Source organism: Penicillium psychrofluorescens (genome assembly GCF_964197705.1).
Source record: "Penicillium psychrofluorescens genome assembly, chromosome: 2".
NCBI lineage: Eukaryota > Fungi > Ascomycota > Eurotiomycetes > Eurotiales > Aspergillaceae > Penicillium > Penicillium psychrofluorescens.
In genome coordinates this window covers 1,552,049-1,564,210 of record NC_133440.1, presented here as the reverse complement: position 1 = coordinate 1,564,210, position 12,162 = coordinate 1,552,049, and the positions used below count along the sequence as shown (strand labels likewise).

The 12,162-nt window shown below is 47.2% G+C and overlaps 2 protein-coding genes across 2 annotated transcripts; one reads left to right on the top strand and one right to left on the bottom strand.

Annotated features, from left to right (window-relative positions):
• Positions 1-7,825: 7,825 nt before the first annotated feature.
• Positions 7,826-9,537, bottom strand: PFLUO_LOCUS2803 (uncharacterized protein; the record flags this gene model as incomplete). Its single annotated transcript, XM_073779980.1, has 6 exons — positions 7,826-7,858; positions 8,010-8,207; positions 8,280-8,494; positions 8,560-8,703; positions 8,784-9,115; positions 9,392-9,537. The coding sequence occupies 6 exons, from the start codon at positions 9,535-9,537 to the stop codon at positions 7,826-7,828; spliced, it is 1,068 nt and encodes a 355-aa protein (XP_073636881.1).
• Positions 9,538-9,994: 457 nt separating this feature from the next.
• PFLUO_LOCUS2802 (uncharacterized protein) lies at positions 9,995-11,827 on the top strand (the record flags this gene model as incomplete). Its single annotated transcript, XM_073779979.1, has 6 exons — positions 9,995-10,142; positions 10,200-10,352; positions 10,404-10,820; positions 10,877-11,529; positions 11,584-11,703; positions 11,762-11,827. The coding sequence occupies 6 exons, from the start codon at positions 9,995-9,997 to the stop codon at positions 11,825-11,827; spliced, it is 1,557 nt and encodes a 518-aa protein (XP_073636880.1).
• Positions 11,828-12,162: the final 335 nt, after the last annotated feature.

Genomic DNA, 12,162 nt, shown 5'->3' with positions numbered 1-12,162 from the left:
TTATTGGTGATTGTCCAATGAATGAAAGTTTGTTATTGTTGTTTGCTGACTAGTAAGCGCTAATCATATAGTACGAAAGCCACTATAACTCCAATGCGTTTCTGACCTGATTTCTCCGTTCATTCTCGTCTGGCAATGCTGAAATTTCGTAGGACTATTGTCTATTGTGCTTCCACCTATTGACGGGCGGCAGAAAAGATGAGAATTACATTTCTGCTCGCGGATGAAGAGTATGGCAGAAGTCGGCTCTGGATTTACTCAGTGTGTCATTTAGTTTCGAATTATGGTGTCGTTCTTCTTTAAAAACTATATTACTATAATTGATTATCCCTGAGACGCCCTCAAAGGGCTCTCCTTATCTAAATAGATCCCGATAGCAAAGGGGAAGAGACCTAATTAATTGATCGGGTCAACAATATCGACCGAGAAGCGTTTGGATTGGTTCACTCTTCGGACCGTCCAAGCTACTGGGATGAACACGAAGCTTAGCCCCGTTTTGAATACGACCTTAGCAGGGAATTCCTGAGACAATTTCATGGGCTATACGCTCTTTCTGACTATAAGTACGACAGCACATTCAATGCAATCATATCATTCAGCGCAAGCATATTCTTCCTCTTCTGAGCTAGACATTCTCTTATCCATCTTACCAAAAATGGCCAAGTATCGCGTTTACAACCGCCGCCAACAGGGTCTCGCCGAGACAACCCGGTTGATCCTTGAGATCAGTGGCGTGGAGTACGAGAACGTGTTCCCCAAGGCGAGTATTGTAGTTCTATAGGATTACGGCGATCATGCATCTAACATGGTGCGGTAGGACTGGGACAAGGAAAAGGGATCAACCCCGTTTGGCCAATTACCGGTTCTCCATGTGCAAAAGAATACCGGCGAATGGGTACATGGATTTGGCTCATGATAGTGAGCAAGCATGTGCTGACTACAACAATATAGGAATCCATTGCCGAAAGTCACACCATGGAGCGTTTCCTCGCTGCAGACCTCGGGCTCCTCGGCTCGAACCCGGTAGAAGCAGCCGTGCTAGACATGTATCATGCAGCTTGGAGTGACATGACAGCCATGTTCATGTGGAAAGTGTGGCGTGAAAGCAATGAAGATTCAAAGAAGCGCGGCGCTGCAGAGTTCTGGGATTTGTTTCCTAAGTTCCTCGAGGCACACGAGAATATACTAGCAAGTAAGGGTTTGTTCTACGGAGGGCAAGAGGTTAGTTGCGATTCGCCATGTAAAGTTCATTGGATACTGATCTATTTTTAGCCCTCATTGCCTGACATTTACGCTTTCACCTGGTTGAATCGTTTCATAACCAAGTGGATTCCGTGCCCCACCGGCTCTATCACTGAAGAAAAATATCCACGAATGTGGGCACTTTGGAGGAGTATTAGGGAGAATGCTAAGATCAAAGATTATATTGAGAGCGGGCGGTGGCAACTTCAAGAGTAAAGGCATTTTCCGAGTCTTTAGCGATGCTTTTCTGGAATAGGAACTCAAGTCCTGGTCAGTATATACTGCAAGAAAGAAAAGCCTTTTTTTTTTTTTTTTTTGAAGATCGGTGCCACGTACTCCGTACGAATTATTTCCCGGGAATTGACAGCATTTTCTAAAACTTTGAAAATTTCTTTGACGCATCCAAAGTGGCGTCGATAATTAGCATCTGTTAGAACGAGGCTCGGACGGATGCACAGCCTTGTTTTAGATTTAAGTTTTCTGTCTTTCTGCAGGCCGGAACCGCCACGAGATGATCATCTCGAGCGGTTAGCCTTACCAACCCGACCGTGGGGGCCTAAAGCGCGGTGGGGAATAATGCCCCAAGGATACCGGCGATCCATTACAAAAGGGGCGGGTTGCCTGTCCTCTAGTGTATCGTGACGACACCTCACCCCCAACTAACGTACCAAATATCTTTCGGCCAATTCCCCTCTTGATCTTCCACCACCTCAATAGTTGAGAGAAGATCGAATCAACCATGCCGCTGGGGGATCTAATAAACAAGATCGGTCACCGTGCTATGTTTGGAGATACACGGAAGGAAATCGATGAGTATCTTCGCACGGCTACTCCAGGTATGTTCCCATGAGTCAAGATTCCGCTCGTTGCAAAGTGACTGATGGCTTTCACCTAGACAACATTCTCCATGACCTGCATAGTCGCCTGGCACAGCGTCGAGCCGAAGCCAACACACAGGCGATATTTGACGCGTGCAGCGTCCAGGACTCGCCCCAAGGACAGCCCTGTAAGTTGAATATTCATCTATTCCTACAGAAGGGACTAGGGACCACAACTGCCATGAAAGGCCTTGGCTAATAATATGCTCGCTTAGACTGGACAAAAGAAAGCCTTCAAAATCACATTATAAAAACACACCAGGGCGCTACCATCCCGGACGCTTCTGTCGACCTTCTATGGTCATGTTTCCATTTTTATGCCTATCACCCATTTCCATGTTATGATGCAGATCACGCAAAACTGGAACGACCCGCATTTGAGCGTGCCATTACCTTGCTCGCTTTTCACGGCACGGAGATCCTAGGAACTCTAGGGAATGGTATTGGCTACTGGCGGTATAACCAGCCCTGCCAATGCGGATCCAATAATAACCGGATCTTCCGAAGTATCAGTCATAGTTGGGTCAATCATCAGCCGAATCAAAATCCTATCGACACCACTTCATTCATATACGACGATGTCATGGATGTTGTGGCTATGACGAAACCCCAGGTTGAAAAAGGACTTCCATCTAGCAGACAGCTGAGGCCGGTGGCTCAGCGTCTTTTAAAAGGCGCCAGTCCTTCATGCCAGTTACACATCAACAGCCTTGCCTCTTTGCTTGGCCTGTTTAGCAGGATGAAGGTACATAATTCGACATGGGGTCGAGGTTTTCGCTACGGCTCTCTCGAAGAATCGAGCCCCCAGAAAGAGGAGCTAGTGAAGATACTACTCCAGCCATTCCAGCTTGACCACGAAGGTTTCTTAACACCCGATTCGATAACTCAAGGCTTAAATATTTTGGTAAGCTGGGACTTGTTGCTTCTTTAAGTCTAATATGAAAGCTAACTCATCTCTGGCACTAGCCAAATCTCGAACAACATTTCCATCAACTATGGGCAACCATTTTCCAACCTCCTATGCCAGATGCTAGTTTAGCATCTGAAGTAGAGTCACCACCAAATTCCACTACGAGCGACATCTGCCGCGCAGTGTCGTTGTTCGTTCCTCCATATGAAGCTCACAAACAGTTCGAGCTTTCCCGGAAATTCAGGCCATTCTCGTTTGAAATAATAAGTCAGTCGTCAACGAGGGAACTGAATGACAGCTTGTCTCGCAATCATATCATCCAGAGTGTTGCCCAGAAAGATCCCGATTACGGACCTCGCCTTCTTCTTTTTATCGGAGACCAAGGCCAGAGCCGAATCCCAGAAGTCATTGGCGCATTTTTCTCTCGCACTTCGGATAACGTGAGCGCTAAAGACCAAGAAATATCTGAGAAACCCGGAGAATCTAAGCTCGGCCTTCCCCGGCTTCTCTTCCAGCTTCAGCCAAGTTTCAGGCTTATGCAATTGAACAAAGCAGGAAATACTCAACCTCCATCACATGAATCTGCAATAGAGCATGTTGAAAATCCAGACACACTATACTGGATAGGCGACCAAGAGTCAAAGGTTGGCTTGAAGGTTGATACAGACACGGGACATATTGCATACGTGCATAGTAAGGCCACTACCGATGAGAGCCAAAGTTTGTACGAGGAGATCTTTGGGAATAATGAGAAGAGTGGTACTTCTGGCGAGACGCAGGATAAAGGTATTGGAACGAGCTTTGCGGTGACTCAGATCGCTGTCTATGGAGTGGAAGGTGGCGAAGCTATCGCCTCCAGATAAGCGTGTCATAGATGGTCTCCATCACGGAAGAAGGTCTATATAGTAATAGAGAGAGGGGAGTGATCGGGATTTGGAGACCTCTAGCTTTGGATTAACTCGACGCCTCTGCGCATCTCTTGATGCTATTCACTTCAGCTTCTTGAAAAAGCATATATCTCTTTTACCAGTTGAATAGCGGATTCAGTAGATTACATTTATTTCATTATCTTTCGTCGTTAGGGTAAGGCATAGAGCGAAGACATGACTTTTGGAGAGTAGTCTTTTCGGTATAGAGAGGTATAATTAGTCAAGTTCTTACAGATATCTTGATTGCATAGCTCTCATGACCATCAAGACAATGATAACAACATACCTAGCCATAGAGATGGAAATTGATGAATATAATTGCCCTTGAAACCTTGGTGGCTTAACAACTTTTCCCCTTGAATTGCCGATCTATTCTGTCTTTTGCTGAGCTACATTATTGGCTAGAGCTGTACGACAGAGGCGGAATCTCAATCTTTTTGCCATGTTCTGTCGGAGCTGTAATTAAGAGCTTGATCAACGAAATAGCATAGCACACACAGATGAATGCACGAAGTGACTTCGTGTATTGACTTCATTCAATGTATTCACAGACAAGTATCTCCTCTCTTTACGCCTTAATCTTCTCGTACAACTTCTTCGCAAACTTCCTGCAGTCTCTGAGGAACAATTGGTATCCTCCACTCTCGTTCCACTTGTAAAAAATCTGATCTGCCTTAAAGACAATGTACTCATGATCGGCATGCGGCTTGATACGCCCCAACCACTTGTAATTATCCTGCCGATAAACCCAGTCTCTTCCGTCGCCACGTTGCGTCATAAAGACCTCCTGTGTATCGTCGTTAAAATTGAGGTCGTAAACCCGGGAATCCCAATCATAGGTCATTATTTTTTGAATCGCTTTTGGCGCGTCACCGCATTCGTCGTAAACTTCAACTAACTCAACCGTGTGTCTGAGGAAGCCTGCGATCAAAACGTAATGAGTGGGAATTTCAATACCACGATAGATTCTTCTGGTACTCTCTAAAAAGTAGATGTGTTGTCAGTCTCAGAAGCATTTCTCGTAGAGAAGGTGAAGGGACAAAGAGGCGACATTCACGTACTTTGTTTTATGGCAAAACCCTCGCCGTTATAATGTCCTAGGCTCGTCGGTACGTATCTCTCGAAGACCTTATATCTCGGTTCTTTCACCACATGTGTGTAAGTCGGAAGGGGTCCTCGTCTTTTGACCTTTGTAGATAGCTCGTCTGTCGTCTGGGAAGGTGCGTAGACTGGATTCCCGTTGGATGAAACAAAGATGACGGGGAAAGGCCCGGTGGATTCAGAATCCGAGAATGGTTGATATGTTCCTGGACCATCGAGGCCTAGCAGCGCCCATCCACCTTCGGCATGATTGTTTTCATTCTCTTTGGGGCAGAACTAGAGTAATTTAGTCAGGGCTTAATAGTTGGAGAAGGATCCATAGGTACTTACCCAGCATTCAGGACCACCTACTATGGGAACTGGTGTCGTCTCACCGTTTTGTCCGACCGTGTAGGTGTGAGTGTTCTCTGGGACATTGGCCACGAAAGAAGGCGTAACGGAGACAGACACCGGCTAAGCCAACAGACGTCCAAAGTCAGTTATTTCCACATACAAGTCACTACGACGCCCATGACGCCCGCAACTCTTTTGACTTACCGGACTAACGATACCCTGCTCAACAAGATCTGCGACATCACGTCCATCGACGTCGCGTTTCTCGAGACGCTTCTGCGGAGGGTTACGCTTGCATGTCTTGCGCTCAGATTCAGAGCCGAGAATGGGAAAAGGTGTTCCCGAGATTGATGGTCTCCACGAAGCAAAAGGAATATAGGAAGTAGAGACAGAAGTAGGAATGTGGGGCGTAGTCCAGACATTAAGCGTCGAAGATGTAGTAGTACTCTCGCTTGGAGGTACAGAGCGAGGGAAAACCCCACCGCCGTTTTGAGGAAGCCCTGATGTCAGGGCTACCAGCAAGAAGCCGGTAAGTATGGATGATTTAGCAGGCATGAGTCCTTGCACAAATCGAAAAGATAGTCAAGTGAAAAAGCTGAAGAGGAAGCTCGGAGATGTATAGCTCATTCATATTTATAACAAGACAGGGGATCATCGACCTCGCTATAATTAGGAACAGAGCTGGTAACAAGGCTCGTACTGGCAAGGCTCTCACTGGTAAGGCTCTCACTGGTAAGGCTCTCGCTGGTAAGGCTCGCAATACACTTCTGGAAGAAAGGATTAGGTAGGTAAGCCTCGTCACGTAGTTAGCTTCGTCTATGCGAAGGTTCTTATGACAATTGTTTAAATTTAATCTTTAATGGCTGTAAAGTTGGACCCTAATAGTTTACACGTTCTGGATCTTCCTCGTAATGCTTTCCCTTGTACAAAGCAACGAATCTATTTTCATCAATCCCCTCCTCTTCTATAGTCAATTCCCGACCACTACGATGCCTAAAACCTTTGACGAAATGGAGGATGTTATCTAGGAGGCGTTGCTCATACCACGATTGCGGTAATCCCAATATCGCAAAGGTGGCGCGGATATCTAGAGTTCCTTATTAACAAGTCGTTTTGAAATACAAATATACGTAGTTCGCCTGGCGGGCGAATTGTAAGCACATGGGTGGACTTAAAGGGGCGTTTGTTTGAGTGGGTCTCACCGGAGGTCTAACAAGTGGACCCTGCAGTTATTAGCTCTGACTAAGAGCTAGATATCTAGAGGATGTATTCTCATTATTACATATTATAATAAATTTCAACGACAGCGGTTATCACAGATGCTAACAAAAAAGGCAGAAGTAGTTCTAAAGTGCTAAGAAGAATAGTGATGACACGCTGCGAAGACGAATTAAGAAAGTAAAAGAATCCGGCGTAAAATACAGAGCGTAATTAGGTGACTAAAGATAGCAGAGAGCTAACTACTTCAGCATATATACTGACACAAATATTGATATGAATGGCCACATTATTACTGTACTGTCATGAAGATGAAAATAAAAGATTAAATGCCAGGGAGGATCTGCACAATCCTGTACCTAAGGGCTAGGCGTTTCACTTGGGGGCGATTAATACCTTTCACTTTTTGCCCCCAAAATTACTAGAAATCTGCGAGGAATCAGCCTTGAGTAGGAATCATGACAATGTTTCAGGGGTTTAGTGAAACCATGGGACTTAAATTATAAGCTAGCCCCAGCAGATCTTGAGTTGAAGATCCGCCACTGGAGTAGAAAATGTAACTTCAGGGGTTGATCCAGTCCTAAAGAAAATTGTAAATCGAGTCATGTCCTTGAACTGGAAGCTACTACTAAGTGGCTTGACGTGAGAGCAGTTGAAGAATCCAATTATCAGGATGTCTGTTAGATTGTAATGGCGGTCATGGTGATCAACAACTGTTGGCGATCAAAGGAGAAGGGGAATCAACGGCACCTACGAGGGTCGCGTACTATACCAAGATCTAGAGAATAGGAGCTCTAGCTACGACTATTAAGATGAAATCATCGATGCGAAAAAAATAACACATATCTACGCCATTAAAGCTAAAGTAATACGCATAGATACTAGGAGGAGAACGACAAGTAGGATATACTAGGGGCAACAATATCAGGGCTTTCAGAAACAACTTGACGGAGCCACTACAACTGTCCCGGTAACCACAGGTGCCAGTAAAACGCGTTAGGCGTTATTTGCACACGAGAAGCTGACTAATCGCTTATTATCGTGAATTGCCTTCCCGGAGGAGTACAGACCGAGGCCGCACTATACCGGGGTTAGCACTAGATAAGTGGCGGAATGACCTGATTAACATACTAGACATGCACCAAGGCAGAAGATCAATATATTAACGACCGATAAGAATATATTTTTCGGCGACGAGAACCAATGGCCCTTGTTTAGGAAGAACCAGAAGACGCCGCATAGGCCGTCTGCAGGGAAGTTAGTCAAGGGCCCACGATTTATGCCGACAAAGAGAGGGACTCTTACAAGTAAACCAGCTCGCAAATAACGAAGTCTACCAAGGGCTTAGGTTAACAATCTCTTAATAGGGTCAGCGTGAGGATGGGAAATCGTCCGTACCACCAAGCCGAGGAGGGGGTTGAAGACAGGGATGCCCTCCGCGATGATCCAGGCAATCACCCAGAGGCCAAAGGTAATCAGCACCCAAGAGCCCAATGACAGTAAGTTACGCTGGTGCATGTGGTTGGTGCCGCGAAACAGGCGCACATATACATATTTACTGGCAACGTGTCCGTTGATAACGCCACCGATCACGATCTGTCGAGCGTGAGCTCATGGGACTAAGACGCACAGAGCAGTTTCGAAGCCGCTCCAGGAACGGGGCCTCACCTCTGGGATGGCAATGCCATAGGCAACCTTGCTCATCAGCGGACTCAGTGAGCCTAATGCGGGTGATGCAACATTCTGACCACCATAGTAATAAATCACCACCGTAGCCACCACATAGTAGGCAACGTCTACAGACTGTAACAGATACAAAGTCTTCGGGTATTCTTTGGGTTCCTTCATCTCCGAAATGAAGCTGAAGAAGTTCACATGTCCCGCTGTGCGAAGAGCGTTAATACGATTATTCGCTCTGAGACTCAATGCAGGGACTGGCAGAACCTACCGTAAGCAAAGACAATATCAGTGACAGCGACAAATCCCTCATAAAAGCTCGTGTTGTTCGTCGGCTCAATATCGCCTCTCCATGGGTGCTCAATCGCAATGGTAATCATCGTGACCAATACAGCGCTGAAGATACCAATAAATGCTTGTATTGGGTTGCTGTTAGCGATAACGGCCGATTCAAACCAACTCTTCCCTTGTTGGGGTGGAGCTGCTGATACTTACATCCGATTGATAGCCACGAGACATTCTTAAGGGTGCGCGGGAGATTGCCAAGAAACATCAGAGCCATTCCTATAATGTTAAAGACAATCGTGCAAGTGCCGTGGTTTGTAAGCGTGTTCATCATAATGGAAAACGTGAGGATATGGCTGCCCATCACGAAAATCAGGACGATCAGCTGGGCACTGCCGAAGAGCTCCCTGCCGAAACGGCCCATGAGGACTTCGCCCGCGTCTGCCATATTGTGCACATGGGGATATTGCAGTCTAAACTGGCCGAGCACATAGCCAGTGTACGTGGCGATCAGGCCGAGGCCTACAATAAGAATCACGGCGCTAAAGTCGAAGGGTCAGCATTCCATGACCTACTATCTCTCAAGAGGAACAGACACTTGTTACTTACGGCACGAGACCGACAGTTGCAGCCACTGACGGGAGAGACAAGATGCCTAAACCGACTGTCATTGCCACCATGACTATCACAGGCGTAGTCTGCATTAGCCTCACGAGGAGATTGAATAAGGAGTGTGGATGGCCTCACTAAGTCCGCATTGCCTGATCACCAACTTTGCGTCAGTGAAGCTCGCGATTAGCATCGAGACAGTGGCTTACCACCAAGCCATAGTCCTGTATCTTACGGCCGCGAACTCCTCGTCACCAAAAGGATCGTCATGTTGGTGGGAGGTCGAGATCTCATGCTTCTCGCCACTGCCCTCTAGATCCCGTACCGACGCTGTTTCGCCGGGAACTTCTGGCATAATTGTTTGCATGGGACGGCTGGTTTTCTGGGATAGTATAGCTATACAGGGCGAGCTTTGATCTCGCTTCTGTCCACTGCTAGTAGGAATCGGAGGGGGAAAACACAGCAGAGAACCACTAGAATCGAGTTTGTAACTTAAATGTTAGGGCGATAGAATTTCTATCAGCCCTTCGCCACAATATAAACAACGAACGCAATCAATTGACTCCTGGATTAGCGTCGGCAATTGACCCAACGAGGGAGGGGAAGGGCCATATCCGCAGTATATCAGTGCACTACCCGCATCCCCGCACGGCTCCCGCTCCAAAATCAGCTAGTATGTGGCTGAACGTGTTATCTCTTCTAGCGAGCCGAATGTCTAGCGCTCCTGAACCGATGTCCTATCTGAAGGGGCTTTACACGAGACAAAAAACTTTAGCCAGCAACATATTGTTTTGCCATCGCTTGCTCGAACAATGGCAAGCACGGATCAACGCGATAGCCTGCAAAACGCTATATGCCTTTCGCATCATGTCAATGCGAGGTCGAAAGCTCGACGGCCGAGCCCTCTGAAAGATATCATTCACTTCATGTCTCAGGAGGGAATGATCAGCTTCGCTGGAGGTAAGCGCAAATATAGCTATCTTAATGGCCCCTCAATGCTCAGACCCTCGCACGCAGGCCTCCCGCATCCGTCGTTGTTCCCAATCCACAGAGCAAATTTTGTGGTTTCAAATGTGTCTTCTCCGCGTGCTCTAGAATACAACGACGAAAGCGTTCTTGAACTGTCGAGTACGGCAGGCTCGCCGACTCTAGCCAACTTCCTTCAATACGGTGAGCAGAACCAGGCCTGTTCTACAACATTCAGGACTGATAGAATCCCAGGTAATGGTGCAGGGAATCCGCAGTTGCGCCAATGGTGTCTAGATTTCACCCTGCAGATCCACCAGCCGCCATATAAAGATGTTGAGGTTCTCCTGCACCAGGGAAACACAAATGCATGGAGCAAAGTGGTTGGCCTGCTATGTGAAGAAGGGGATCACATCCTCTGCGAGAGCTTCACGTACCCGTCCGCTCAAGCTCTGTGGATTCCTTTGGGGAATTTCGCTGCGCCGATTCCAATGGACGATCAAGGCATCCACCCCGATGCGCTTGAGCAAATGCTCGCCAGTTGGAATGAGACGCATCCAGGAGTACGGCGCCCGCATGTGCTTTACCTCGTAGGTGTGGGCTCCAATCCTTCCGGTACCACAATGCGTGAGGACAGGAAACGGACGATCTATTCGATCTGTTCGAAGTACGGTAGGTTGAAGTTTGTCTACCCTAGGATTGGCGACGCTCACTCTCATCGCGTGCAGATATCATCATTGTTGAGGATGACCCATACTATTTTATACAATACTCTAAGTATGGGACCGACAGCGGCACGACATACGAACTGCAACCAAATGATGCCTTTAAGGCATTTCTCGCGCCATCATTCCTGCGCTACGACTATCAGGGCCGAGTGATCCGTCTCGAGTCATTCAGCAAAAGCCTCGCACCGGGTTTGCGCCTGGGATATTTCGTAGCGAATTCTTCTTTCACCGAACGCCTACTGCGAGCGACTGAGGTCGAAACGCAAGACCCCGCAGGCCTCTCACAAGCAGTCGTCCTATCAATCCTGCGCCAGTGGACGGTGGACGGTTACCTTACCTGGCTGCAGAATCTGAGCAATCAGTATCAAATGCGATGCGATTGGATGATAAGCGCCTTCGCAAAGAATTTCGAACTCGTGCCCGCCTCCGCATTTCCTAATCTCAACGCAGACGGACTCGTGGCGGCAATGAAAACGGGGTCCGGCTCGATCCCAATCTTCAGTTTTGTGCCTCCGATAGGAGGTATGTTCATCTGGGCGATGTTTCATTTCTCTGCGAACCCACGATTCAAAGAGCTCCGGCACGATAGCAAAATCGAAGACCCCGAACAGAGCTTTGCGAATGAGCTCTGGATGCGGTTTGCGGAGAACTTGGTATGGTACCCATTTTTACAACTTTCCATGGATGCGGCTGACTGAACCCCTAAGGTTCTCCTGACTCCAGGATCTTACTATCATCCATGGCAGGGCGCGGACAAGGTCAGCACCCAAGCCCGCGGCGTGGAACCCGAGACGTCACATTTCAGGTTCTCCTTCGCCATGGTGACGGTAAGTCTCGTGTCTGCCCTTTACTCAAGCGGGCAACGTACTAACGGGATTATAATAGAGAGATGACATAGAGTTAGGCGTCACTAGGATGGCAGAAGTTGTGAAGTCATCGTGGAACTTGTGAATATGCTTTTCTATGACACACGGAACCGTGCCGCGATCGACTTTCAATTCGTGTGTAGATTGAACTGGCGAGTAGAAATGTTCTTTCAATAGGAGCTCAAACCAAGATAATATGATTTTCGGTCATTTTGGCTTTTGCACTTGGGCCTTCGGACACGACGGTACTGTTTACTGGCTGATATGTAAGTATTGAGGATGATGGCGCAAGTGCAATAACGACTCTCTAGCAGACCATTGCACGTAGAGCTCGTCGATTCCCTCGAACACTTTATCACAATGGCGATGAAGCAAAACATAATAGTAATTTCATTGGTTTTCTTGTTCCTGATTTCGCAG